Source organism: Sturnira hondurensis, unplaced genomic scaffold (assembly GCF_014824575.4).
Source record: "Sturnira hondurensis isolate 20B ecotype Veracruz unplaced genomic scaffold, ASM1482457v3 Scaffold0024152, whole genome shotgun sequence".
Lineage (NCBI taxonomy): Eukaryota > Metazoa > Chordata > Mammalia > Chiroptera > Phyllostomidae > Sturnira > Sturnira hondurensis.
In genome coordinates this window covers 5,935,768-5,962,945 of record NW_028096783.1, presented here as the reverse complement: position 1 = coordinate 5,962,945, position 27,178 = coordinate 5,935,768, and the positions used below count along the sequence as shown (strand labels likewise).

General features: G+C 39.7%; 1 protein-coding gene across 3 annotated transcripts in view; it reads right to left on the bottom strand.

The window, feature by feature from the left end:
• ARHGAP32 (Rho GTPase activating protein 32) overlaps positions 1-27,178 on the bottom strand; it is a 274,955-nt gene that overhangs the window by 89,687 nt on the left and 158,090 nt on the right. For all 3 annotated transcript variants that reach the window (XM_037038281.1, XM_037038279.1, XM_037038280.1), the window contains 4 exons: positions 16,596-16,733; positions 14,296-14,388; positions 7,379-7,501; positions 5,981-6,058 (listed from right to left, as the gene is read on the bottom strand). In XM_037038281.1, the coding sequence (XP_036894176.1) occupies positions 5,981-6,058; positions 7,379-7,501; positions 14,296-14,388; positions 16,596-16,733 (432 nt within the window). The remainder of the gene's footprint in view (positions 1-5,980; positions 6,059-7,378; positions 7,502-14,295; positions 14,389-16,595; positions 16,734-27,178) is intronic.

Here is a 27,178-nt window from a genome sequence, read left to right as displayed (position 1 = left end):
AGTGGGTTGAGTACCAGCCTGTGAACCAAAGGGTCACCAGTTTGATTCCCAGTCAAGGCACATGCCTGGGTTGCAAGCCAGGTCTCCAGTTGGGGATGCACAAGAGGTAACCAAACATTGATGTTTCTCTCCCTCTCTTTCTCTTTCCCTTCCCCTCTCTCTAAAAATAAAAATAAACAAAATCTTTAAAAAATAAAAATAAAATGAGGACAAAAAGATAACAGTATATAGCACCCTTAGTATATTAGTAAATGCTTTTCCTTGGACCAACATTATTTGCAAATTAAGACAACAATGCATTACCACAACCCAGCCGTTGAAACAGCTAAAGTCCAAAACAAAACAACAAGCAAAACCTAAGAACTATCAAATCCTGGTGAGAATGCAGGGAAACATCAACATCAATGCTGGTAGAAACGCAAAATGGTACAACCACTCTGAAAGACAGTTTGGTTTCTTACAAAGCTAAAAAAAGGCTTCCCATATGACCCAGCAATGGCGCTCCTTGGTATTTACCTAAAAAACATGAAATAATATCCACATAAAACCTTGCACATGGGTGTTTACATTTATAGCAGCGTTACTCATAAATGACAAAAACTGGAAGAAACCAAGATATTCTTCAGTAAGTGAATGGAAAAATAAATTCCGGTTAGTCCATAACAATGATTAAACTGATTTAATCGGCGATTAGAAAGGGACCATCAACCGTGGAAAGACAGGAAGGAACCTTAAGTGCATACTGCTAAGTCTGAAAAGGCCGCACGCTGCAGGATTCCAACTGCATGGTGTTTGAGAAGAGGCGAAACCATGAAGACAGTAGATGATCAGTAGGTTCAGGGCTAGGAGGAGAGAGGGATAAATAAATGGAGCATGGGCATTTTTTAGGGCAGTGAATCTGTTCTATATGAAACCATAATGATGGATACACGTCATTATGCACTTGTTAAAACCTTACAACTATAACTATACATCACAAAGATGAACTTTAATGTAAATAATGGGCTACAGTCCTAGTAATGTAGCAATACCAGCTCATTGACCATAACAAAAAGCGAGCCCCAAAATCGTTTCCATCATTGTGGAGTGGGATACGAAACTGATCATATTTTCATCCTTGTGATGCTGGCCCGCGTGTTCCTCAGACGACTCCTAGACAGGCTGCTCACTCTGCGCTGTGGGCAAACGCGGTAAATCAGCTGGCAGTTGATAAATGTGAGCATCTCGCCTAAAACAGCAATTCCATTCAGTGAACTAGAACTCAGTAAATTATATGTTAACAAGAGGAGAAACTGTGTGTGTGTTGGGGGGATAGTATATGAAATTCTGCTATCTACTCAATTACTCTGTAAATCTGTACTAAAATCTAAGGTCTATTGTTTATTTTTTTACCTAATAATGAAATAAAACAAAGTCACAACACAGCCACTGCACAGCATCAGTTCCCAGAAACACAAAGGAAAGGCTTCCATGGTGAAGCTGTACCTAGTCACACCCTGAGAGCAGGCCAGAGAGGAACCTGTGACCAAGACAAGAAAAAGGTGAGTCCATGTCAAGTGTTAAAACACAGCAAGCAGAGCAGACCTGCAGCTGGACACCCGAGCAGGCAAGCCTTCCGGCAGTGGGCAGAGCATCTCACCTCATCCCGTCCTAGGGAGCAGTGGCCCACATCCTTGCTCCTGTCCTCTCTGTCTTGAGAGTGGTCTGCTCTAAATGGTCTTGATCCCCAGGAGGACCACTGGCCAACCCAAGCCCTCATCTCCTCCTACACTGTTAGGCAAGACAGGCTTCCTGCCTCTGTGCTGCCTCTGTCCCAGTCTACACACAAAGCCCAGGTTACAGAGTCCACCTGTGTGACCAAAGCCAGTCAGGCTGGCTAACCAGTCACACGGCTATTCCATGTCTGGTTGGCCCACCAGGTCATGTGGACATCCCCTCCTCAGAAGACACACACAGACTCCATTCCCAAGTTACCTCCTCCAGGAACCTCTCCTAGACCTTACAGAGGAGCCTTCTGGGCTCCCACTTATCTGAGAGGCCTGCTCATCCCTTTGTGCTACCTGGGGGCACAGTGCCCAATGCCCAGAGGGCCTTCCACCATGAATGAAATGAAAGAGTGATCCAGACTGTGACCTCAAGGTGGATCCTTCTCAGATGCCGCCCAGCCCCCGCTGTGCCAGAGGACAGCAGGGGGCAGAGCACCCATGGAGCAGACATTCCTAAGAGTGCTTCCTCTTGAGAGCTTCCTCAAGTTCTCAGCAGTCACGGCCAAGGTCCCTAAGCCCTGCCTGCTCTTGGCCCAGGCCAGCCTGGCTCAGCGAGGGCCCCCCTGCTTATCAAGTCTATGGGAGACAGTCCCTGAACAGCCTTCAGGCCAGCTCTAACATGATCCCAACCACCTAGCCATCCAGGACTGGTTGAAACCTATTCATACTGTGAAGCCCTAATCCCTAGTATCACAAAATGTACTTGAAGACAGGGCCTTTGAAGAGGCAATTAAGGTTAAATAAGGTCACATAGTCATGCCTATGCTAATCTGACTGGTGTCTTTATCAGAAGAAATTAGGACACGGGGACGAAGACTTTGAGAACGTTCACATGGAGAGAAAAGCATGTGAGGACACAGTAAAAGGGTGGGCACCTGCAAGCCACACAGCGAGGGTTCAGAAGAAACCAACCCTGGCACCACCTTGATCTTGCACTTCCAGCCTCCAGAACGCTAAGAAAGTAATTTCTGTTAGGTCATACAGTCCCTAGTGTGAGGTTATTTATGGCAGCCCCAGAAAACTAATATATCATCTAATAATCAAGTGAAGGAACAGATGAACCTTAGGAACAGCAATACTCAATAACAGGAAAAAATCTCACAAAAAAGATGATTAGTCTTTACATTCTCAATTTCTATCATTCATCTACACCAAAACATATGAAATACAAGGAACTCAGGCATAATTTACATTAGAGAAATTTTAAAATCAACATACTACCCTTGTAAAAAGAGTCACATAAAAACATGTTGTTACATAAAGACCTACTTTCTTTAATACAGTTAGCATGTTACCTGGCTTTTCAAAGTTCAAATAATAAATTACTTTTTGATGTAATATGAGGTCTGTCCAGAAAGTATCCAGCCGTGTACTAAAAAAATAGAGGAATTTATGAAAGATACAAGACACATTGTACACAGAACAATGACACATCAGCTCCCTTCAAAGTAGGCACCTTGGGACCTCACACAGTTCTCCAATGGCCATCAGCTGCCCCGTTGTATTTTCCTAAAACTCACTGATGATCTGAAATCTCTTCCCTTTCAAAGGTGATTTTAGTTCTGGGAAAAGCCAGAAACTGCAAATCTGGGCTATAGGGGGACTGAGCCACCTGGGTAATTCGATATTTCACCAAAAAACTCTGCATGAGACATGATGCATGAGCAGGCATGTTGTCATGATAGAGCTGCCAAGTTGCCCACAGCTGCAGCCTTCTGAGTCATCCAGTTTCCACAGAGGAATAATGTTGATTCATTGCTCTACTCAGTCATTTTGAATGTGATGGCCACACAGCACACACGCTCACTCAATGACATCTACTGGCCCCACTGACTAGTGCAGTGAAGTCGTCATTGTGCACCCGCATTCCAGTCTACTCCCTTGGCTGCCAGGCTACATTGATGTCGCACAAACTGTTCTCACTATGTTAACAATGACTGGACTGTTTCCGGACAGACCTCATACATCCACGACGCAAACAAGGTGTACTAGGAACCTGAACTACTGGTTTTCCAGCAGTGTTCCTTGCACATACTCTACCGGGTCCCATCGGGGATGTGGCAGAAGTCATAGACATGTCACCCAGGCAGGTTCCACGGGGCATGAGGTGGAGCCGCCCTGACTAAACTAACCAGGCGGCTCCAGTGGTACCTTCTCTCACACTGAGGTTAGATCTAAGCCCTGTCTGATTAAAACTTCCACTAGGTTTTGTTTTCATTATGACAACTAAGGGACTAAGCCATTATTCCAGTTATTTCAAACTTAAAAACCAGGATTTTCTAGGGATCTGGCCTGCAATTATCATATACAGCAGGTCCTGGAATAGCATCATTTTGTTCAATGTCCCTTCATTTCATTGTAAAATGGATGAGATGCCACAGGAACGGGCTCTGTTCACATCAATTAGCCTACGGTATGACTAGCTTTGTTTCACACTGCTTCTCTTACAGTCGCAGAACCTACTGATCGTATGAGGTGAGGCAGGGCCTACTGTACATGGAATAAATTACTATATCTCCCTCTCTCAACGGAATACTTGAGGAGAGACAGGCATATGCTCACAATTTAAATATATCCAAAAAAGGGCAAAGACTGTCACAAACAGCCTGAAGAGGAGTATTTACCCAGATACCATGTATTAGTCATCACATAAAAATGTAACACCTGGGAACAGTAACGTTTCCACCAGTAAACCCGAATGCTTTGCAGTCCACAGCTGCTTAATCTTTGTAGCATTCCTTGCTGGCTTCTAAGAAAAAACATTCCATTCCATGAGGCAGAAAACCAAGGTGGAGAACGTTGCTAATATGAGAGTAAATGTGGAAATGATGCTGAATGTTCTTCAGGGGAACGACTGAGCAGCACTGCTTTGAGTCCTTACTCCCTCACTTACTGATTTGGCATCCTGACTTTTTTATCAACCTTCTCAAGCAACCCTCTCCATACAATGGAGCACAATAACTACCACGAAGTTTGGTGAAGATTAAAGAAAACGTATAGAAAGGGCTTCACAATACTTCGAACTAAGCAACTAAGTTCGAAGTATTAAGAAACTAAGAAATCAGAGCACAGATAAAAGAGAACCCCAACTGTACAAATAAATAATTTGTGGACTAATATAGATATAGTTTATCTGGTCTTAATCATTACATTGAATTGCTATCAATATTTTATAATAGGTAAAGAGACACAAAATTAAATTTGTAAAATAAACAAAATTATTTAAATGTTAAAATCAACATTTACTGAGTAAAAAAAAAAGCATCAAGCTTGACCTAAGTACTTTAAATGCTTTATCCTTACAGATTTGATCTTTACAATAACCTGATAAGGTAAAGAAAAGTCCTATAGTCCCCACTTTACCAGTTAAAATACTGGAGATGTTAAATAACGTGCTCAAGATAACACAGGATCGAAACCCAGAAAAGCTGGCACTGGAGCCCATGTTCTTAATTGCTATGCAGTTATTTTTTAATATAATACATTTTATAAAAACCTAGTAATTAGTTTTTATTTACTATGTCGTTAAAGGTCAATATTTATAATAGTTATTAATCTTTCCAATTACATAGCATATTTGATTTATGTAGAACTTCAGGAACACTTTTATAAATAGACCACAAAAATGCAGGTTATATACTAAGAATACAATTAAGGCATTTTTAGATACTCTTTTAGTGATAGTTTCAAAAGATTAAAGAAAACTATGAAAGATTAAAGAATACTATGAAAATTAGTGCTACTGAAACTAAATGTATCGTTATCATGCCTAAAATCATCTAGTCACATATGGGAAATGAGATTGCTTTAGGTTCTGCAACAAACACACTAACATTAACAATTATAAATGTGTTTTAAAGAAAAAAACTGATCAAACTGACTTATATCTGGAGAGAAAGTACATGTGAACCACGATGTAAAACCATTATCAGAGGCAATGCAGAGTCCTAGGCCTGATCATCTCAGAGTGATTGAAGGCCCGAGGTTCTGCTCACACCTCGGCTGTATCATCATTTAGAAAAGGAGGAGTTAAAAATAACCACAGGAGGAAGAGAACAAAGTCCAAGGCTAACATCAGCTACATGTTTCTGTCGCTGCAGAGGGAGTTTCTGACGATCAAGTCCAGTGCCAGTGCACGCCGTAAACCAAAGTATGACTGAAGGATCAAAACCCCATCCCAGAACAACTCCCGCACCCGATTCTCCACTGCCTACCTGAAATCCGTGCTTGCCTCTCCACCACGTGCTTAACACTTTGGGGGGCATGTCAATAACAGAAACAATGTCGCCCACCTAGGAGAAAAAATTTAAGTGAAATGTTTTTAGTCGAATTTTAAATCAATTGTTTTATCTAGAATTTAATCTGAACTGTCACCAAACGGTAGAGGGTAATTAATTACACTCAGGGTAATTGTCTCTGAAAAGCATAAGGCTTCTTTCTGGAAAGAATTTCATCTTAACCGTTTGTTAAGGAGAAGGCCACAGAAAGCGAAGCAGCCCAGAGGCTGTGGTCCAGTCAACGTGAGTGGAACTTGGGAAAGCCAGACTCACAGCGTAAGACTTCTGAAGGCCAACATCACCCATCGTCAATACTCCTGTTAAAGTACTGTCACTGCTGTTACTAAAGTGACCAGATTCACTTACAAAGACAGATGTGAACACTCATCCTTAGAGCAGCAGCAGCAGCAGCTTCTATTACTACCAGTTAGTGAGCGTCTACCATGTGCCGGGAGCCGTGCCAAGCACTGGACATGATCTTACTTAATCATCTAAGGAAGGCCTAATATGTCTACCATTACTGGGTTATCCTTAGTAAGCATAAAATTTGATGACAGCTACACTTCTTTCAAGAGATGGTACAATAACTTATTACTTCCTTCACTCTGAAAAGAAACTAGTGAGTTTATGTAAGTTTTTACAAAATTGTAAGTGTAAAATCACAATAATATTTTCTGATAACATTGAATGGAAGTTACATTCTTTGAACAAAGTAAGTGATGATCTCTGTGACAGTACAAAGTGCTTCAGAGCAACGTCACTCCAGCGTAGGCAGTGTGGCTGTAAGAATTTTTCTTTCATATTCACAACTAACGTGTCAGGTCAGGAAAGAGTTGTCCTTACAAAGCCATACTTGCCAACAGACTTGGCATCTTCCAAAATCTACATTCCTTTGGGCACAGAACCCAAAAACTGAGTGCGAGAGCAGTTAAAAAAAAAAGACTGACACCTGGCCTTCCAGAAGCTGACACAGACGAACAGGAGGAAAATTAGGATGGAACGTACTTAAGTGATTTGTCAGTGATAGGCCGTGAATGGTTCCAAATGACTTCGATCCAGACTGTTTTTTTTTTTTGGGGGGGGGAGGTTATTTGCATGGAGTAGAGAAAGGAGATCAAGAATTACTTCCTAGAAGAAATGGGAGACACTGAAGTTGAAATTTTCAAAGATGAGTCCCATCATTTAAGTAAAAATAGATGGCATGCCAAGCTAAAAGATAATGGGGTATAAAAAAACCCGGTGCTTCTAATTAAAAAATGATAGAAAGCATTGAGGGTGAGGCTAGAAAAGCAGCAGGGACTGAGCTAACACAGAGCAGCAACTTCGGGCATTTACCTCCAAGGTCAGCTCATCAGGGGCCCGAGCAGTGTACCTCTTGATGACGTGGGCGGCGCCAACGGCAGGAGTGTTAATGGATGATTCTTCGTGTACTAGAAGGTGATTCCCCTTATTGTCAATCTATAGCAAAAAAACACAGTATGAGGGGGCGAAAGACATGAGGCTCGCAAAAGTTCTTTGACATCAATTTGATTTAGGGCAACTGTAACCAGAAGAATTTTCTTTAAAACTATATTATCATCTATCAAATACTTAATGTATGCCATTCATTGTGCTGTACATTAACATATGGCCTAATTTATTCCCCATAACTCTAAAAGATACTGATCATTATCATTATTTGAAAATGAAGATGCTAAAGCTAAAACTCGGTTATACCATTTCCGACAGATTACATAATCTCCAAGGTCACAGAGACAATAATAAAGGAGCAAAGACCTCAGTGCAAGTCAGCTTCAATCAGTTCTACAGTCTTTCTACTTTCCATCCTGCTTCCCAACTCCCAATGAGAAAAGAATAATGTAACTCTGCATACACAAATTACAGAAAAATACCTAACATATTTACTGGATATAGTGTCATCTAAGACTTATTCCTTTTTTCTATTTTGTTTATTCTGTTGTTTAGACTCCACACACAAATGAATTCATATATTTGTATTTCTCTGACACTGCACAGGCCACACTACTTTCTATGTTCACCCATGTTGTCACAAATGGTAACATTTCGTTCCCTTTTATGGCTCAGTAATACCCCATTGTATATATGTACCATTTCTTCTTTATCCATTCGACTAATGATGGATAATTAGGTTGCTTCCATACCTTGACTATTATAAATAATGCTGCAAAGAACATAAGGGTGCATATAACTTTTCCAATTAGTATTTTCAGGCTCTTCAGAGAAATACCCAGAAATGGAATTGCTGGGTCACATAGAAGTTCTATTCTTAATTTTCCAAGGAACCTCCTATTTTCCACAGTGGCTGTTCCAATTTACAATCCCACTAACAATGCACAAGGGGTTCCCTTTTCTCAACATCTTTGCCTATATTTGTTTCTTGACTTACTGACAAGAGTCATTTTCACAGCTATAAGGTGATATCTCATCATGGTTTTAATTTGCATTTCCCTGATGAATAAGAATATTGAGCATCTTTTCATACGTCTACTGACCATCTGCATAGCTTTAGAGAAATGTCTATTCTGGTCTTCTGCTTGCTTTTAATTGGAGCATATTTTTTGGCGTTAACTTGTATAATTCCTGATATATTTTGGATATAATACATTGCATGGTTGGCAAATAAGGCTTCCCACTCATTAGGCTCTTTTTCTTGATGCTTTCCTTCACTGTGCAAATAGCTTTCAGTTTGATGTAGATCCATTTGTTTATTTTTCTGTTGTCTCCCTCTCCCAAGAAAACATACTTCCAAAAATATTGCTAAGAGCAATGGCAAAATTTTCCTGCCTAAGTTTTCTTCTATGAGTTTTATGGTTTCAGACCTTACACTTCAGTCTTTAACTGATTTTGAGTTTATTCTACATGGTGTAAGAAAGTTGTCTAGTTTCATTTTTTTTTTCATGTTATCTATCAAGTTCTCCCAGTACCACTTACTGAAGAGACTGTCTTTACCCCACCGTATTTTCTTGCTTTCTTTGTCATGGGTTAGTTGACCATATAGACAAAGGTTTATTTCTAGGATCTCTATTTTATTCCATTGATCCATGTGTCTATATTTACACCAGCAAAAATGCTGTTTTGATTACTGTAGCCCTGTAGTATTGTTTGATGTCAGGAAGTGTAATACCTCCAACTTCTACTTTTTCTGGTTCCATATAAATTTAGGCTTATTTGTTCTAATTCTGTGAAAAATGCCATTGGTATTTTGATAGGGACTGCACTGAATCTATAGGTTGCTTTGGGTAGTGTGGACATTTTAACAATGTTAATTATTCCTATCCATGAGTACGGTATATGTTTCCACTTATCTGTATCTTCTTGAATTTCTTTCTACAATGTCTTAAAGTTCTCAGAGTATAAGTCTTTTTTTTTCTCTTTGGTTAATTTATTCATAGATATTTTTCTCTATTTGATGCTATTGTAAATATAACTGCTTTCTTACTTTCTCTTTCTGATAGTCCATTATTCATGTATTATAATGCAATCAATTTCTGTATATTAGTTTTGCATCTTGTGACTTCACTGAATTCATTCTAAATAGTTTCTTGGTGGAATCTTTGGGGTTCTATGTATATGGTATCATGTCATATGCAAATAAAGACAGTTTTACTTCTTCCCTTACCATTTGGAATGTCTTTATTTCTTTATTATGTCTAATTGCCGTGGCTAGTATATCCAATACTATGATGAATACAAGTGGTGAATGTGGACATCTTTGTCTTGTTCCTTCTTTTCAAAGAAAAGCTCCAGCTTTTCACTACTGAGTATGATGCTGGCTGTAGGCTTGTCACATGTGGCCTTTATTAGGTTGAGGCGTGTTCGTTCCCTCTACTCCACTTTACACCATACAGAAGAGCTTTTATCACAAATAGATGTGGGATTTGGTCAAAGGCTTTATCTGTATCTACTAAAATGATCACATGATTTTCATGTGATTTTCGTTTTGTTTATGTGGTGTATCACGCTAATTATTTTGCAGAGACTGAGCCAACCCTGTATCCCAGGAGGACATGCCCCTTGGTCATGGCACGTGAATGTCTTAAATATTGCTGAATTCGTTTGCTAATATTTTGTTGAGGATTTTTGCATATATATTTATCAGGGATATTGGCCTCTAATTTTCTTTTTTTTGTAGTGCCTTTGTCTGATTTTGATAACAGGATATGCTAACCTCATAAAATTAGTTCAGGAGCCTTCCCTCCTACTCAATATTTTGGAATAGTTTGAGAGGACAAATGTTAATTTTTCTTTGAATGTTTGGTAAAATTCTTCTGTCAAGCCATCTGGTCTGATACTTCTTTGCTGGCAGTTTTTTTATTATTGATTCAATTTCATTAGTAGTTATCGGGTGGTTTAGGTTTTCTGTTCATGATTTGGTCTTGGATAACTGTATGTTTCTAGGAATTTTTCCATTTCTTCCAGGCTATCCAATCTGTTTGTATATAACTGCTTGTAATATTTTCTTATAATTCTTTGTATTTCTGTGGTCTCAGCTGTCACTTTTTCTTCACTTACATCTTTATTTTACCTAGGCCCTCTCTCTTTTATTCTTGATGCATTCTCGTTTTCCATCACTTTACTTTCTGTGTACGTTTTGTCATCTGAAGTGGGTCTCTTGTAGGCAGCACATGCACAGGTCACGTGTGTTCTGCACTCAGCCACCCCATGTCTTTTTATTGGAGCATTCAGTTCATTTATATTAAAAGTAATTATTGATAGGTATTTGGTTTGGTCATTTTTATTAACTGTTTCCTGATTGTTTTTGTAGTTTTTTCTCCCTTTCTTATTCTCTTGCTATCTTCTCTTCTATGTTGATAACGTTCTATAGTGTTATATTTTATTCTCTTTTATTCTTGTATATCTTTTATAGATTTGTGGTTTGAGGTTACCATGTGCTTCATATAAACCAAGCTATGCTTGCAGCAGTCTGTTTTTTTCATTTTTTATGTGTGTATTTATTTTTTTAGAGAGAGAGGACGGGAGGGAGAAAAAAGGGAGAGAAACACCCATGTGAAAAACATCGACTGGTTGCCTCTCATACATGCCCCAACTCAGGACTGAACCCACAACCCAGGCATATGCCCTGACCAGAAATCTAACTGGTGACCTTTTGCTATGAGGGACAATGCCCAACCAACCGAGCCACACCAGTCAGGAAGCTGATGGTGGCTTAAGTTCAAACACATTCCTCAATCACTACAATTTTTAGGTTCATCCCTTCCACATTTACATTTTTGTCATTGCTCTTTACTTGCTTCGTGTGTGTGTTTGTATGAATCCCTTAATTTGTTGTCACAATTACACACAATCTTTCTGCTTTTGCTTTTTAACCTTTGTACTACTGTTATAGTTGGCTGACCCACTGTTTCTACTGTTTACCTCAGTGAGAATATTTTCTTTCTGATATTTTGTTATTCCTATTTTTATCTTTTCTACTTAAAGAAGACTCTTTTGACATTTGTTGTAATAATGGTTTTATGGTGATGAACTTTTAGCTTTTTCTCTTTTGGAAAACTCTATCTTCTCTTCCATTCTAAATGATAGCCTTGCTGGGTAGAGCAATCTTGGTTGTAGGTTTTTGCTTTTCATCACTTTGAATATTTCTTGCCAATCCCTTTTGGCCTTCAAGGTTCCTGTTGAGAAATCAGCTGACACAGTCTTATGGGACCTCCCACGTAGATAACTTGCTTTTCTCTTTCTACTTCTAAGATTCTCTCCTTGTCTTTAACTTTTGGCATTTTAATTATGATGTGTCTTAGTGTGGGCCTCTTTGGGTTCATCTTGTTTGGGTTTCTTTGTGCTTCCTGGACTTGTATGTTTATTTCCTTTACCAGGATGGAGAAGTTTTCAGTCATTATTTTTTCGAATAGGTTTTTAATCCCTTGCTCAGTCTCTTCACCTTCTGGCAACCCTATCACACAAATGCTGGTATGTTCAATGTTGTATCAGAGGCCTTTTAAACTATCCTCATTTTTTGAAATTCTTTTTCTCTTTGTTGTTACAACTGGGTGTTTTCTGCTACCTTGTCTTTCAAATTACTGATTCAGTCCTCCGCTTCATCTAATCTGCTCTGATGTCTTCTAATGTAGTCTTTATTTCAGTTTTTTTTAATTTTTCATTTCTGACTACTTTTTTTACAGTTTTATCTCATTTTTTGCATTTTTAATCTCTTTGTTGAAGTCCTCACTAAGTCCATCTATTCTCCCCCTACTTTCATTGAGCATCCTTATAACAAGTGTTCTGAACTCTGTATCTGGCAAATTGCTTGTCTCATTTCATTTTGTTCTTTTTCTGAAATTTTGTCCTGTTCTTTTATTTGAGATTTTTTTTTCTAGTCTTCTCACTTTGGCTGACTCCCTGTGTTTGTCTGAAAGTATTAGGTAGATCTGCTATGTCTCCTAGACTTCACAGTGGCTTTATATAGAAGGTGTCCTGTGGCTCCCCGTGATGCTGCCTCCTTAGTCACACGAGCCAAGTGCTCTAGACCTGTGTGGGCCATGTGGGCCCTCCTGTAGTATTTAACTTCGATTGCTGTTTGTAAGCCAGGGGTGGGGCTGACCCTCAGGATCAGTGCCTTTGGGGGCTGGCTGTGAGGACAGTGAATCAGCTATTGCCGAGGCTGACTCCATAGAAAGGGAGAGATTTTTGCAGGGCCTGGGTACCCACTGAGTACATCCTTCGTGTATGTCATCTGTGGAAACGGGTGGTGGTGCTCTCACATGGTCTGAAGCTGGCTGCCAGGTGTGTTCTTTCTGGAACTCTGAGAAGCACTGGTGCAAATCAAGGCCGGCCATCATCTGCACTGTGCTTGGAAGCCTCTCGGTAGAAGGTGCAAAGTGGTCTGTGGTAGGCTGCCACTTGTGTTGGGCTTGGAGGTACTTGGGAAAGGCAACACTTTATTACTTGTGTAATGAAGTTGGCTGGCACTTGTGCTGAGCTTGTGATCCTCTGGTGGGCACCACAGCACAAGCTGAGACCAGCCGCCACTTGTACTGAGCTGCTTAACTGAAGCTAGTTTCCAGTATAAAACTGGCTACCACTTATGCCAAGTATGGAGCCACCTGATGGTAGTTACAATGCAAAGTTAGACCTGTCGCTGCTTGTGCTGGCTTTGGGGCCACTCAGAAATAACTACCAAGCATGCAGCAGCTTGTTTAGGGTTTATAGAAGTTTAAGATATTTTGGGAAAGTCTATAGCAGGAACTCAGGCAGACCACGTGTGTAAAGGAGCCACTTGAGGTGAGCAGGCAAGTTGAGTGGATGGGGTCTCAGGGACTCACTAAGAGGGGGTGAACAGAGTTAGCCATATTAATAGAGAGCTCAGATTTGGTGCTCTCCTTCCCTGGGCTGGCTGGGTGGAAGCAGAGGTCAACAAGGTAACAACGATGTCTGCTAGCACTTCTGCCCTGGAGAGTCACCCGACCTTTGCCAAACAGCCCTCACCCTGAAGTAAGTGTTTTTCCTGCCTGCACATCCCTGGCACTGTTGAGTTGTTTTGGCTTGTGCTGGAGCTCAGGGCCAGCGAGTCGGTGAGCGAATGAGTCTATGCACGGGCCCCTTTAAGAGGACGACCCGGGTCTCTGACCTCTTTTTCCCTTTCACGGATGCAATCCCCCAATCCCCCTTGTGAAATGGGGACTTTCCTCCCTGGCACTGAAACCCTCACGCTCGGGAGGCTGGTGTGGAGCTGGGACCTGCCTGCTCCGTATCGTCCTCCGACCGATCTCAGCCTGGAGTCTTTTTTATGCCCTTAGGTACAGGAATTCTCTTCAGCTAGTATGCAGATGTTCTCAGTAATGGCTGTTCTGTAATTCAGCTGTGACTCTGATGTGGTCACGAGAGGAGGTGAGCACAGAGTTTGCCTCCTCTGATCGTCCCGACCAAAAGGCGCCCAAGACTTATTCTCATATCAGACCCTTTAAAGGTCGCCTCTTGTCCAAAAATAACTAAAGAACATTTCAATTACTAAGTCAATGGAAACTATATAGATACCTTTCTAAATGTATACATTCAGACATCAAACACCAAAGTAACAATATTAAAACTATGTTCCTGGACCATCAAAAAAAGATTTGACATGAAAAATATTTAATGTGTCATATATCCTTCTAAAATATAGAAGAAATCGCATTTTGTTACTCCTGAAACTCAACAGTTCTCAAAACTAAACTAATATTAAATCTCTCAAGCGGCCACTTTAAAACCAACCCCACCGAGCAGGAGCCAGAGAGTACCTCCATCCACGTCAGGGCAGGGCCGCAGTTGATCTTGTTGCCCGCGATGGCTGAGAGGCGGCACAGGTACGCAGCCAGCATCTGAGTGACTGACTGAAAAGACAGAGAAGAGTCAGTGGTGGCTCGGAGTGAAGACGCGACACAGTGTCGGAGGAACTGTCGTAAACTGGTTATTCCTAGAGAAGAAGCAAACCTTCAGTTTTCTGGCATCAGTTACAGAGGGTTCTTCACAGAGTCATAACAGGTCCTTGAACTGAAACTATGGACACGTACCTGCCAAGACCCAGTCCTGTACAGAACTTTAACATTTAATACGTCATCATCAGGGGACAGGCTACTTTACAGCTTCTAATGCCATTGCTTTTTCGTTCTATTCTTGTATGGAAACCTAAAAGATACTAATCGCAAGGGCACACTTGTCTCTTCTGGCCAGCTGCTCCCAGCGACCCTGACCCCCTTCCCCGGGACCTGCGGCCCCTATCCCGCCGCAGCAGGACAGCCGTGCCACACATGACCTCAGCCCGTGGGTAGGCTGAGTGGTCCTGGAATGTGATGCAACTTGACCTGGCCTAACACGGGTTACTGCGGGAATCAGAAATGATGATACAAAATTTCAGCTCAGTATGACTGCTGTCTTAAAATAGATAAAAACCCAGCACCTGCTGGTACTGACCATATTCTGAGACAGTGTGAGAGAAAAGCATGCAACAGATAGACAGAGATGGGAAATGGAGATAGAGAGGCATACGGATTCTCTATGGTACAAAAAATCTGTGGTTTTACGATGTTTCCAAGACTCTTCTGTAGTGTCAGTTCTTACATGATTGACGGTGTTGCTACCTCGCCCTACATCTTTAATTGCCCTGAAATTAATGACAGAACTGAAATGGGCCCCCATCGGGATGTGGAAGAATTCTGCACTGTTTCTGAGCATCCACTGTGGCTGCCAAGAAGTCTAATGTTAATGCAATTCTTGTTCTCTTGAGAAAATCTGTTGTTTGCTCTCTAGGAATCTTTTTGGTTTTCTCTCTGCTTTGGCATTTTGAAATTTTTACTATATGTTTCTAGATGTATGTCTTTTCACTCATTAGATTAGCATTTAATGGGACCATTTAACTAGAAAACATGCCTTTTTTAACTTTAGGGAGTTTTCCTACATTAATTTTTGTAGGGACTTCTCAATCTACTCTCCACATGTCCCAACTACTATCTTACAACTTTTATACCTTTGGGGACTGCATTCTTATAAAGTGTGATCTTTCAGCTAATTCTCTATTTTTCTGGGTCAGTTTTTTATGTAGTTAAGCTATTCAGGTTTGCTATCATTAAAATTAATTTACATGACCATATGTTCGTTCATTTCTAAGATCTCTTGATTACTTTACTTTTGCACAGTTCCACTCTCACTCTATGAGTGTGACTGCGTCACTCTCTGAGTGTACTAACCATGTTCCTCACGGCCTCTGTTTGCCCTCCTGGTTGTTCACGGTCACGCGCCGCTTAATTGGTGAGGATACGCTCTGAGATACGCATCCTTGGGGGATCTCATCACCATGTGAACATCAGCGAGTACACGCACATATGCAAACCCAGACAGTGTAGTCCACTGTACACCTGGGCTATATGGTGTGTACAGCATGTTACTGTGCAAACCAACATGAGATTAAATCATGCACAAGCGAAAATGATGCAACCAAGAGGCATAATAAATACGAGAGGAATGAGACTGCTGTCGGCATAACATGGCACGTTAAGTAAAAAGAGTACACTCAAAGTATTTTACAGTAAACACAGTCACGTAGTCATGTATTATCAAGTACTGTGTATTGTACATAATTGCATGTGCTACACTTTTATGTGGCTGGCAGCATAGTAGGTATGTCAACACTCTTTATCACCATAAGCACTTGAGTACCTGAGTAATGCACTACACTATGAGGTTATGACAGCGACCACCTCACTAGGACACAGAAAATGTCCAGCTCCATTATAATCTTATGGGACCTCCATCACACACACATATTTCATATTTTTGTGAAATATTTTTGCTTCCATATTTTATATTCTCTTTGGAGACTGTTCACATACATTGATCATTTATACATTATTAACATCTGAGGCTTTTTTGTTATAAATTACACATTAAGCCTACTTTACTAACCATCCTACTTTACGACACAGCATTAGTAATTTTTCAGTCATGAAATAGTTAAATAAGCCCAGGAATCATCCCGAGTGTGCAATGTAAGCTTCCATTCGGTGCACAAGCAGGAACTGCTGCTGGTTCACACAGTAACTACCTCTGGGCTGCCCTTCAGGGCGTCTGAGCGGGGGAGCTCTGAGAGCTGGGAGAACCGCCGGTCGTAAATGCACAGGTGAAGGTGTTTGTCCAGCACTCGGAAGTCTTCATAGCTTCTTTTAACGATCCAGCTTTTGCCCTGTGGGTAAGAAAAAAAGGCTCCTATAATTCGTCTCTATTAGGAAATGCTTATGAACCAATGGTATTTCATTCAGGGGACTTTCTATTTTCTAATGGAAAGGTGCTATTAACTCAATAATAAAAAGTTAAACCCCAAAGCAATCTGGTGAGTCACATTATGTTATTAGAAGGTCAATAAGACCTTCTAGCGGACCGTAAGACCGAACTCCCCATTAACCCTCTTCCCACTGCTCATCAGAGCCCTCCGGCTCTGGGAACAACTATTAGATGGTTCACACAGCGAACAACCTTACCCCTGCAGAAGGAGCCATAAAATGATTTTGACTGAGAGAAAACCATTAAAAATTAAAGAAAAATAGAACTGGGTTATTGATTAGTTATTACCAACATTTTCTGTGGCTGACACTAGAAATATACTAAAATTAAAATTAAGTCCTCATCTATAATGATTCAATATGCATATATTACCTAAAACCCATTATTTCTCCCCACTTCTCAGGCTTTCTTCCTTTCCTTGTCCAATCTCACAAACTCATTAAAAATAAAAACCTGCTCATACAACATTTTTAGTACCTACTGTCTTCTACTTTTATCTTGAATCTATCACTTCCAATAGCCACAGCTTCAGTGAGGACTAACATCATTCCTTACATGGAATATTGCTAACACTCCCTGCCTGTGATCTCCTCCCTCCCCCTACTCCCCACCAATACAAAACACAACACTTATTTGTTCACACGAGCAACAATCCTTACAAAGCAGTGTGGTCAGCAATGATGAACAAGTCCTGAGTGCACAGTGCCTGGTTTTTCAATTTAATCTAATCTTATATAGAGACTTCCATCTCCTAAAAACCTGGACGAACAAGGAGAAAAAGCCTCCAGAGTAGCCAGTCATCTCAGAATGAAAGACAGCATTTTTCGTGTAGCCCCTCTGAATCCTCCTCAGCCAAATGGCACAGAAACAGAAGGTATCACTCATAGGGGAGGTGCTGAATTCTAATCAGAGGTATGTCAAAAGCTAGCATGACAAATTGTTTAATCCTACTTTGGACTATAATTCTCCATTACATAGGTCTCCTCTTTCAAACAGTTGTTAGAATAAGATAAGAGAATAGAAGTGGCAATTTTAAAGAACAGTATCCTACTTTTAAAGGATAGCGTTCCAGTCCCTATTCTAGGACATGCTAGCCCAATCGCTCTAGAATGGGATCAGTCTGAATTGACAACCATTGATCCACAGGGTTAATCCCAAATATATGTGCACATGTCAGCGCTTTCATTACCTGGGTCCTGTCTACACTGATAGTCTGACCTCATTCACTACTCGTCCGCGCCCTTTCTTTGCTGCCAGCTACGCTCAATTACCCCCATTCCTCCGTTTCACGGATGTGTGCCCTCTCTTGCCTCCATGAGTTTTAAGTGCGGTTCTGTCTGCCACGGAGAGTCACTCTTTCACTCCTCGCTCAATCAAGTAAGCTCCTTCCTTTGCTTAGTTCAACAGATGCCTTCTACCCAACTTTCCTGAATGGCCACAGGGTGGGTAAATACGTCTCTCTTTGGGATGGCAAAAAGAAAAAAAGAAAAATACACTACAAAGCAGTAAAAGTAGAGATAAACTTCTTATCACAGAGTTGCATAATTTTTCTATCACACTTACACACATATTAAAAATTATGCAACATTTCAAATGTCAGAAAAGTACAAAAAATAATAACACGCACCCATGTCTCTACCACAGAGATTAAACACATTGTTGATTCTTGTTTCAAAGCTCTGGACATTTTTAAAGAGCCAATTACCACAGATGTAAAGCCCCATTCTCTCTTGTGTTCTCTTCCTAAAGGTAAGGACTGGTGTTAATGTGCATTGTTATCACGCACAAATACACGCTTTATCTCTTTACTACACATTAATATACCCATAAGTAGTATATACTACTGTTTTGAATCTCATACAATTCACATGTTATGGGAACAGGAACAGCATGTTGCGTTTTTTCCATGTTGACGTAGGTAGCTTTATCATTAGAGAAATGCTAGAGTGTAATGCACTGGAGGAGTGAAACCCCAGTCTACCTTCCCACCCCCTGTGGGAGGGGGAGTGTGTGTTCCACGCTTGGCACTTCTGCACGTCGCAGTGCAGAGAACATGTCCCATCTCGTCCTGCACACATGGGGGAGCCTCTCCACAGAAGCTGCCTGTAAGCCGGACTGCTGACCCTCATGTATGACCGCTATCAACTGCATTTTAAGTCTGCCAAACTGGCCTCCCAAGTAATAATACCATGTTCCCAACCAGAAACCTGTTCATCTTCTCCATTAAAATTATGACTTTTACTTACTGATATGTGTGAAAGCATTTGCATTTGGACAAGAAGGGTTAGCTGCCTTCATCCAAGCATTTTAAATTCACCCGTTCTATCCTCTGACTTGGGTTTGGTGGGCAATACTTGAAAAATTGTGCCTGAACACCTTTAGGATCAGGACAGCACAGTTCAATGTATCAAAGTGATTGCCACATCAAGCTGTTTTTCTTACCTATGTTACCTGCACAGCTGCTGAAGCTACATGTATTTATCTACTACTGAAATAAAGAAGTAGCTAAAAACTTGGCTCTAGGGTGTCCCAGTAAATCATGGCTGATTAAGAATTGCATGCAGTAACAGTAATATAAAGTGCCATGTACAGTACCAGAATGGCTCGTTTGATTTAAGAAACTTTCTGAGCTGAACATATCAGAATTAAGGAACAAAGTTTCCAATCAAAACCCCATGGAATCTAGCAGAACAAATGACTGGTCACCAAAAGCTCAGCAACTAAAAGAACAAAAGAATATTCTTATTGGTTACTGTTATTCATATGAGGGTTTAGCCAAGGACAAGTTAATATATCGTCAGAGGTCAAAAGTGGTTTTCCACATTAGCTGAATATAAGCTTCAACACTGGAAAGTGAAATCTTAAATTTAATATAAATAATTTTACAAATGTTATAAATTATGAATTTTATAAATTTAATGGCAAAAGATGTACAATGTTGACACTAATCAAAAGTTAGCAGGAGTAGCTACATTAATTCACACAGAGCTGAACTCAGGTCAAGGCCAGTTATCGGGGAAGAAAGATGTTGCATAATAACATAGAGGTTATTTCTGCAAAAAGAAATAACAATCCTTAATGCCTGCAACAGGGCATCAAACACGTGAAGCACAAACTGACAGAACTGAGAAAGGAAACAGGTGAATCCACTATACAGCTGTGGAGACTTCAACACCCCTCTAACAAAAACGGACAGATCCAGCAGGTAGAAAATCAGGAAGGGCGTATTCAAACTCAACAACACCATCAATTAACTGCATATAATGCACATCTATAGATTACTTCATCCAAAAAACATTCCTCTCAAGCTCACATGGATCACTGCCAAGGGACCACATTCTGGACCATAAAACAAATGCTAACAAATTTAAAATTTTAAATACAATGTCTGCTCTCAAACCATAATGCAATTAAACTAAAAGCCAATAACAAGACAGCAAGAAAGTCCCAAAATATCAGCAAGATTAAGCAAAACACTTCTAAATAACACATGGGTCAAAGAAAAAACTCCCAGGAAAAAGTTTAAAACTTGAAATACAACATATCAAAATGCATGAGATGCAGCAAAAGCAGTGCTTGGCAGGATTACTGATAGCACTGAATGCATATATTAGAAAAGAAGGATCTAAATTCAATCATCTAAAATTCCATCTTGGGAAAATAGAGAGGAAGAACAAATTAAAACCAAAATGAACAGAATAAAAAATGAAAGTAAAAGCAGAAATCAATGAACTTGATAACAGAAAATCAAGTGAGATAACCAACAAAATGATGCCCTGGCTGGTGTGGCTCAGTGGGTTGGGCACCAGCCTACAAACCAAAGGGTCACTGGTTCAATTCCCAGTTAGGGCACATGCCTGGGTTGCAGGCCAGGTCCCCATTAGGGGGCACACAGGAGGCAACCATTCAGTGATGTTCTCCCTCTCTTTCTCCCTCCCTTCCCCTCTATCTAAAAATAAATAAATAAATAAAATTTTAAAAAGTGGTTCTTTGAAAAGATCAATGAAATCATAAAACTCAAGCCAAGATAAGTATGGGGAAAAAAAGAGAGGACACAAATTACTAATATCAGAAATGAAAAAGGGAACATCACAACAGACCCTATAATTACATAAAGGAATACTATACCATAAACAATTTGTATGCCCACAAATTTCATAACAACAATGAAATGGGCCAATTCCTTGAAAGACACAATCTGTCAAAACTCACACAAGAAATAAACAATCTGAGTAGGTCTATATTTGTGAAGTAACTTTAATAAATAATAAACTTCCAAAAAGAAAGGACCAGGTCAAACTGGGTTCACTGGTGAATTATATCAAGTATTTAAAGAAGAGATTATAGCAATTCCCTATCTTTCAAAAGATTAAAGCAGAGAGAATACTTCCTAATTCATTCTATGAGGCTAGAACAACAAAAAAAATACAGACCAATATCTCTTGTGAATACCAATGTCAAACTCCTCAATAAAATTTTAGCTACTAGAATCCAGCAACATATAAAAATAATTATACACCACAATCAAGTGGAATTTATCCCAGATACAGAAGGCTGGTTCAATATTCAAAAGTCAATTAATGTAGCTCATCAAGAGAAAAAAAAAATCCCAGGAGCACATCAACAGATACAGAAAAGTATCTGACAAAATCTAACACTCATCCATAGTAAAAGTATCTCAGTAAACTAGGAATACAGGAGAACTTCCTCAAGCTGACAAAGAATATCTATTAAAACTCACAGCTAATATGACAGTTAATGTTGAAAAGCTTGAAGCTTTCTGATTAAGATCAGGAATAAGGCCAAGATGTCCCCTCTCATCAATGCTTTTCAACACTGTACTGGAATTACTAGATAATGTAATGAGATAAGAAAAAGAAATAAAAGTTACTGATTGGGAAGGAAAAATAAAACTGCCTTTGTGAACAGATGGCATGATAATCTAGGTAAAATATGCAAAAATAATTGACAAAAAATTCTGAAATAAGTGATTATAGTAAAACAGCAAAATTCAAGGTTAATGTACAAAAATCAATTGCTTCTCCATATACTGACAATGAGTAAGTGAAATTTGAAATTACCATATTTTGCCATACACAACACACTTTTTTAATACAAGTTTTCGAGGGAAAAATAAGACTGTGCATTATACATGGGTAGAACTCATTCTGTATCTCTATAAATAAATGTTTTTAATTCTTTTATTTATGTTTATGTGTAAGTATATTCAGTGTATAACTCTAGAAAGCAACAATGATATCTGTATACAAAATAATACCCTGGAATACAATAATCAGTTTTATTTCTATATACAAAAAATTAAAATTCAATTAAAAAAATTAAGCCCTGACCTGTGTGGCTCAGTGGATGGAGCACCAGCCTGCGAACCAAAGGTTGGCCAGTTTGATTGCCAGTCAGGACACATACCTGGGTTGCAGGCCAGGTCCCCAGTAGGGGGCATAAAAGAGGCAACCACATATTGATGTTTCTTTCCCTCTCATTCTCTCTCCCATCCCCTCCTTCTAAAAAAAATAAATAAAAATCTTTTATAAAAAATTAAAATGAAAAATTTTTCCCTGACAGTTTGAGCCAAAAATGTGGGTATGCATTATACACAGCAAAATACAGTACTGGTAAAAACACAATAACATTTACATGAGCATGAAATACTTAGGTATAAATCTAACAAAACATGTACAAATCTATATGAGGAAAACTGCAAAACTCCAGTGAAAGAAATCAAAGAACTAAATAAATGGAGAGAGATACCTTTTTTATGGAGAGAAAGACTCAATATTGTCAAAATATCAGTTCTTCCCAACTTGATCTATACATTCACAATATTCCTGCAATCAAAACCCCACAAGTTATTTTTGTGGATGTCAACAAACTGATTCTAAATTTCATCTGAAGAGGCAAAAATCTAGTACAGCTAACACAACACTGATAAAGAACAAAGCTGGAGGGCTGACACCATCTCACTTCATGATTTACCATAAAGGGTGGTGCTGACGAAGGAATAGACACACACATCCACGGAACGAGACAGAGCTCAGAGACAGACCCACCTGAAAACAGTCTGCTGATCTTTGACAAAGGAGCAAAAGCAACAAAGTGTAGAAAAGACAGTGTTTTAACAAATGGTGCTGTAACAATTGGACATCCAGAGGCAAAGAGAAATTACTCTAGACACAGACTTTACAAGTTCCAAAAACACTAACTCAAATGGATTACAGACCTTAATGTAAAATGCAAAACAGTAAAACTCCCAGAATATAACATAGAAGAAAACATAGATGACCTTGGGTTTGGTGATAACTCTTTTTGGATATAACACCAAGGGCATGATCCATAAAAGGAAGAATTTATAGGCTGGACTTCACTGAGCTTAAAATTTTCCGCTGTCAAAGACACCATCAAGACAATAAAACAACAAGCCACAGATGTGGATAAACTATTCATAGAAGCTGTGTCTGATAAGGGACTGTTGTCCGAAATATGCAAAGAATTCTTTAAATGTCAAAAATTAAGAGAGCAACTGACTTGAAAATGGGTAAAAGACTTTAACAGACGTCTCACCAAAAATATATACAGATGACAAATAAGCATATGAAGAGACACTCCACACTGTACGTCATCAGAGAAATGCAAATCAAACCAGCAGCAGAATACCACTACAGCCCTGCTGAAATGGGGTATACTCCAGAACACTGGTAACACCCGATATTGGTGAGAATGAGAAACAACTGGAACTTTCCTTCATTGGTGAAATGATACAGCACTTTGGAAGGCAGTTTGTCAGTTTGTTACAAAACTAAACACGGGGTCCAAGAATTACATTCCTTGGTGGTTACCCAAATGAGCTGAAAAGTTATGGCCACACAAAACCTACACACAAATGCTTAAAGAAGCTTTCATTGTAACTGCCAAAACTTGGAAGCAATCTTCAGCTGAGGAATATAAATAAATTGTAGTATATCCAAACAATGGAATGTTGCTTAGCAATAAAAAGAAGTAAGCTATGAAGCTATAAAAAAGCAGAAAGGACATTTAAGTGCATATTATTAAGTGAAAGAAGCCAACCTGAAAAAGCTACTTTCTTCGTGAATCCCACTATCTGACATTCTGGAAAAGGCAAAACCATGGAGACAATAAAAGGATCGGCGGTTAGCGGGAGTTAGTGAGAGGTGAGAAATGAACAGGTGGTGCGGAGCTGACATTTAGGGCAGTGAAACTACTCTGTGCAGCACTAGAGTGGTGGATACACGGCGCTGCGAATGTATCCAAACCCACAGACTGCGCACCGCCGTGAGCGAGCTCTTGATGACAATGGTGTGCCGATGTTAGGTCCATCCTCTGTGACAAATGCACCATGCTGGTGGGGAATGTCCACCGTGGAGGAGGATGTGCACGTGTGGGAACTAAAACTGCTGGGAATCTAAAACTGCTCTAAAAAATAAAGTTCACTCATCTAAAAGAATAACCATGTCCCCTTCCGCCTAAGCAGTCTTGCTCACAGAAATAAGCATCAACGACCAGCCACATAAATGCAGCAACCCTGAAAGTCTCAAAAAGTAAATGCTGGAGACTGGATTCCAAAACTCATTTCTTCATATATAAGTGAATTGATTCCTTAAAAAATTACTATCAAGTAATGACTGTTACTCATGGGTAACAAAAATCAACAATTCTTGACAAGGCTTAAAAATAAGAATGAGAAAAAAAGAATATCCCATTGTACAGGGTCACATTTCTGAGACGAAAATGTGTTCTTTCTGTTATTTGTTCACCAGATATTTTCTGAGTACCTAAATAATACTAAGCACTGAAGCGAGCATTGGAGATGTAACAGAGGAAGGACCATCAAACTTCGGATTTCTTAGAATTTATTTCTAGTCAGAAGACAAATACTTTTTAAGGTAAATAAGTAAATAAATGAACTAATGATGGTTTTGTACTATAAAGAAATAAGCAAGAGCCTACTTCACTCAGGATGGCAGGAAAAGCCCTTCTGAGGACACGACACCTAAGCTGGCTCCCGAGAACCGAACTGGCTCAGTGAGTAGTCGCGGGCTGATCAACGTCCAGGGCCTTGTTGTGGGAAAGAGCTTAGGGTCTCCTAGGAACTGACTAGAGCGAGTACGACCAGAATGTAGGAGTGAGAAGACTGTCATCATGACAGGAAGCAGAAGAGACAGGCCCGTCCACATGGTGCAGGGTGCTCACAGGCCTTGCTAAGTAGGAGTTAGGGTTCAGCTCTCACCTCTGAAAATCTATTGTAGAGCTTTACCCCTAAAAATAACATGTTTCGATGAACACTTTACACCACTTTGGCGGTTTAGAGGGTTATGTTCAATTACAGGGTGCAAGCCCAGATGCTATCACACTGGCTCAACGAGAGATAATGGCTTGTGCAAGCTTGGTAATAGCCGAGATAGGAAGAGATAGTCAAACTCAAGTTAGAACTGCTGTTCTTCCTGAGAAGAACAGTCCTCCCCCATGTCCTTGGAAGCATCTGTATCATGGGAAAGTTGATACTATGAATGGCATTTTTAACCACATGATAAACTTCAGCGAAAAGGGAGAGACCCGATTTAAGTCTCAGCCTGGCCTCGTCCTAGATACAGGACCTGATACAAGTTACTTAACAACTATGAGCAGCGGTTTACTCATCTGTAACTTGGGAACAGCAACACCTGCATTTCACAGAAGAGGTACGAGGTTCAAATAACAATCAGCCTACACATTTCATTTGCACAGATGCTCTCCAAATGTTAATAGGCAATCCCACCCCCGAGTAAGAGCATTTTCTAAATGGATGGAATGGAGGGGATATTTAATACTCAGGAATGCATTTCTGATGATGGAATTTCAAGCATCAAAATACAGGAGATATTTTGAGGTAGAGAGGTAGTTCCCTAAAACCAACTGGAACATGGTAGAGGCTTGGTATTACTGTAAATATTTATAAAACACTTGACCTTCAGGAAAAAAATAAACTATTATATTGATGAATTCTCGTTAACATATAGAGAAAGTGAATACAATCCAACTGCAGTAAGAAACATTAATTTCAACTACTCTAAAGCTTGCTAACAGACAATAAAATACTTAGTATTTATGAAGCAACAATTATTCTTACAATAACAAAACTATACTTACAAAAGGGAAAGACCAGAACAGGATTTTCATTACAGCACATGTTAAAATAAACTCTTGCAACAGCTAGGTTTAAAATTGTTACTGTAAAATTAACCCTTAAAAGCTGGTGTTTGCTTATTTGCTAAAGAACAAAAACACAGATATAGAGTGTTTTTAAGACTCACGACCAGTGCCATTACACTTATAAATGCTTTCTTCTATGCAATGGGGCTCAACAGAGTTAGTGGCAGGGTTTGTCTAATTTTGTCCTTTTTTTCATTGTTGAACTTTTAACATTTTAAAAAAGTTTACCCTATTCCTGAATTTCCTAAGATTTGTATTAATTTTCATTGATTTCAAACTGAATACATTGTTTCCTTAAAAGTAGGGGAAACAGGAAGAATTAGTATGATTTCCCAGAAAAAAAAGTATTCCCATTCAGATAAATACTATGGTACAAATTGGAAAGTGTTTTTTCACCCACACTAGCCAACTTGTTTTTCCTACATAACACTCCCCCCTCCTCAGTTTATTTAATTGGAGAATAGAATAGAAAAGATAAGGGAGGAAATATCTGAAGTACAGCGTGCCTATATTGGTTAAGACAACTTCCTCTCAGTAATAATCAGTACAGGAGGGCGGGAGTTGAAAGCTGAAGCAGGGCACTAAAAACCTTTCCTCCAAGGCACCCAGGGCTGGTGTTTTATCCGTGATTGACATCCAGGTGGGGCACACCGGTATGGATGCCTGGGTTTTACAGCACGTATTGGCTCCCACCGCACCAGGGCCATGCTGTGCCAGCTGTTAAGTATCTTTACTATCACTAAGACTTATAATCTCTTGGCCTGAGATTAAACCCAGTTGGCCTAGACTCTCCCTCATGGACTCTTGATTTGAGACTTCCACTTAAAGTTCTCTCTATAACTATCTTAATTAATATGTACAGGCTAACTAGGTCCTGTCCACTGAAATCACACAGAGAAACTCAGTGGGGCCCTGTCCGGGTAGCTCAGTTGTTTAGTGCGTTGCCCCAATACAGTAAGGTTGCGGGTCCCATCCCCTATCAAAGCACATATAAGAGTTCACCAGTGAATATGAATAAGTAGAGCAACATATTGATGTTTCCCTCCGCCTCCCTCTCAAATAAATAATTTAAAAAATCTTAAAGAGACTTAGATAGTCAGTTTCTGTGTCTTTTATAATTCT